Source organism: Octopus sinensis, linkage group LG15 (genome assembly GCF_006345805.1).
Source record: "Octopus sinensis linkage group LG15, ASM634580v1, whole genome shotgun sequence".
Classification (NCBI taxonomy): Eukaryota; Metazoa; Mollusca; class Cephalopoda; order Octopoda; family Octopodidae; genus Octopus; species Octopus sinensis.
The window spans coordinates 34654912-34658258 of NC_043011.1; the positions used below are offsets into that span (position 1 = coordinate 34654912).

At 37.5% G+C, this 3347-nt stretch overlaps 1 protein-coding gene across 3 annotated transcripts in view; it reads right to left on the reverse strand.

Annotated features, from left to right (window-relative positions):
- Nucleotides 1-220: 220 nt before the first annotated feature.
- Nucleotides 221-3347, reverse strand: part of LOC115219670 (monocarboxylate transporter 5-like) — a 44181-nt gene continuing 41054 nt past the window's right edge. For all 3 annotated transcript variants that reach the window (XM_029789846.2, XM_036509630.1, XM_036509629.1), the window contains 3 exons: nucleotides 3202-3345; nucleotides 787-1875; nucleotides 221-422 (listed from right to left, as the gene is read on the reverse strand). In XM_029789846.2, the coding sequence (XP_029645706.2) occupies nucleotides 313-422; nucleotides 787-1875; nucleotides 3202-3345 (1343 nt within the window). In that variant the 3' untranslated portion in view covers nucleotides 221-312. The remainder of the gene's footprint in view (nucleotides 423-786; nucleotides 1876-3201; nucleotides 3346-3347) is intronic.

Below are 3347 nucleotides of genomic sequence, written 5' to 3' on the forward strand. Positions count from 1 at the left end.
ATATAATGAATATTATGATGCTTAATTTAATTTCTATGAGTGGCATAATATCACGAAATTTCCATTTGGTTGATCTCGGGATTTGATTGTTTGCTATTTTACCGACACCCTAGGAATGGAAAGCAAAGTCAGTCATAGCAGTATTTGAACTCAGAACAGGGAGGAGAGTTCCGCCTGGAAACCATTTTCTCCTGTACTCTACTTATTCTATCAATCCGCCGCTGTCTTCAGTGTTGTGGAATCTGTCAATAGTGATACAACTGATATTGACCATGTTGATGACAACAATCACAGCTCTTCCATCAATGTTTCTTAAACGATTATAAAGGTCGACGCAAGAAACAACGCACCGCTTATGAGAAGGCAGACACCGTTCAGAATGAATCCAAACTTGTAAGAACCAGTGACGTCACGAAGGTAACCTGTGGAATAATTTAAATAAAACAAACGTTAATAACACAAAATATATTAAAAATAAAAAAGAAGAAGGTCATTGAAATTATTAGTTCATAACGAGGAATAAATCACAAGAACTGATTTCCTGTGCACGTACATGGTAACATATGCTTGTGGAGGAAAAGGTGGAATTATATCGACTGATATCTATTTTGTTGATATCTTGAAATGAGAAAGGCAGAATTAGCTTTGGTAGGATTCAAACCAGTTTAAAACGCAAATACTTTTATTAGATGGGACTTATCTTAATTTTGTCCCTCTGGAAATTTGATTTGTAGTGACCGAGGAGACTGTGGAGAACAAGTAAAAAGTAAGTGATAAAATACTTACCTGTAAATGGAAAACTTATTGTTCCAATTATTCCTGAGCCTAATATCATCAAGCCGATTGCATCCGACATTCTTTGAGATCCAATAAAATCCACCATCACCGTGTTCGAGATGGAAAAATATATACCACTGGAGATTCCATAGCAAGCGCAATACATTGCGAACAGAAAGAATTTGGTATAGAATGATACAAAGCAAGCAGCTACTCCATGAGTGATGAGGGTAACGCCAAGCAGTTGAGCTCGGTTCAAAAATTTTCGGTCAGCTAAGAGAACCATGAGCAGACGACCCACAAAATCGGCCACCCCACCAACTGTAAGAAAAATAACTCCGTCCTCAGAGGACATGTCTAAGTCTACCGCATGAGCTGGGAAAAATGCTTGTGGCATGGAGGAAGCTGCAGTCCCAAGAATTGTTCCAATGTATACTGAGATGAATTTTTTTTCCCTGAACAGAGTAAAATCTGGAGCTTCCAAAAGTTTACGAAAATTTCTTCTAAGTCCAACTAATGTTCGTACTAAAAGCGGTTTGGTATCAGTTTCAACGCTGCGATTCTTCATCGTACCAGAAGAGTTTTCGGTTGAATAAGCATTTTTGCCACCGTCTTTTAAATCGGTTCGTTCTTTAGTTACAAGAGACGACAAAGGTGAGTCCATAGTCGACTCTTTTGATCCTACTGATTTCAAGCTATCTCTTTCTTTTGAGTCTGTCAAAAACGGAGAGATTTTTCCGTCATCATCTGATTCTAGTTTTATCGATTCGGTTTGTTTTTCCTCTTTAGCAGTCGTATTTCTTTCATTTAGTTCTACATCGGTAGAACTGGTGACTTTCGAACGTGTTGTTGTGTCATAGTAACTGATGGGGCGTAGAAGGGCTCCAAAAACAAGGCATTGTAGAAAAATACCAGCATTCAGAAGAAGAGCTCCGCGGACTCCGTAGGTTACTATAAGATAGTTGAGTAAATACGGAAGAGTGAACTGTCCGACGCTAACACCACAAGCAGATATCGCATTTGCTGTGCCAAGGTAGCGGTTAAAGTAGGTACTCTGCATAACGATGCAAGATCCGTATATAAAAGCAAGTCCCGCACCTAATATCAGAGCAAGGAAAAGAGAGAAAGAAAAATAGACAAATTATTGTTGTAGTTAATTAGGAATTTTAAAATTGGCAAAATAAAACATTGTACAATGAATTTCAATATATATATTTGATAGCATGCAGGTAGGGAGAGTACGGTGGTTTAAGTCTGTGCTTGTTATCACTTGGGAATGGAAAGAAAGTCGATGACCACAGGATTTGAAATTAGAATCTAAGGGACATAACTAGCACGGCATTTTGTCCGACGCTCTTCTGTTTCCAGCTTGTACCATTCAAATATTGTTATTATGATGATAATATGGCAAAACGACGAGCTGACAGAATTGTGACCGCATCAGACAAGATGCTTAGCGGCATTTCTTCTGGTTCTTTACGTAAGTACCGATTGAGCATTGAGCATTGGGGTCGATGTAATCGACTAATCTCTCTCCTAAAATTTCTGACCTTGTGCTAAAGTTTGAAACGATAATGATGATAATAAAGCGGCCAGCTGGTAGAATTGTTAGAGTGTCGAACAAAATATGATGTGGTGTTTTTTCTGGCTCTTTGCGTTCTGAGTTCAAATCCCGCACGCGTCAGTTTTATCACCTTATGCCCGCCTTTTTGGCGCAGATACACTCTTATATTTGCATCTACACATCTTCTTCTTCCTTCCTTCTTAACTCACTCCACAGAAAGTTTTTCCCTCTTGGTAGCCGTTGCCTATTTCCTCTCCCTTTCTCTCTCTCTCTCTCTAACTGTTCCTATTTCTCTCTAAACTTTTCTCTTTCTTCTGATGAAGAACTATCCTCCGAAGCAGCAAGACTCTTTCTCTTTCCATCAAAGCGTTAGGCTGATGCATTATTTGTAAAACTTTGTTCCTCCTGTATTATCCATTTTTATTGTATATATATATATCTATCTATCTATCTATCTATCTATCTATCTATCTATCTATCTATCTATCTATCTATATATATATATATTATATATATATATATATATGGTCTTTTACTTGTTTCAGTCATTTGACTGTGGCCGTGCTGGAGCACCGCCTTTAGTCGAGTAAATGGACTGTGTAAGCCTAGTACTCATTCTATCGGTCTCTTTTGCCGAACCGCTAAGTTACGGGGACGTAAACACACCAGCATCGGTTGTCAAGTGATGTTGGGGTGACAAGCACAGACACACAAACACACACACACACACACATATATATATATATATAATATATATATATATATATATATATATATATATATATACTATAATTCTACGACATTTCAAACAATTACCTGATTAATTAACTGTTATTACTTTAACCGAATATATCACTTACCATTAAGTAAATGGATGAAGGGTATTACGAATACATCTTTTGAAATAGAATCAAAGATGAAAGTTAATGAACAGAGAGTACAGCCACAAATGACGAATGTCCTGAATGAGATGAATTTTGCCAGAAGGTTCATTGCTGCAAATCCT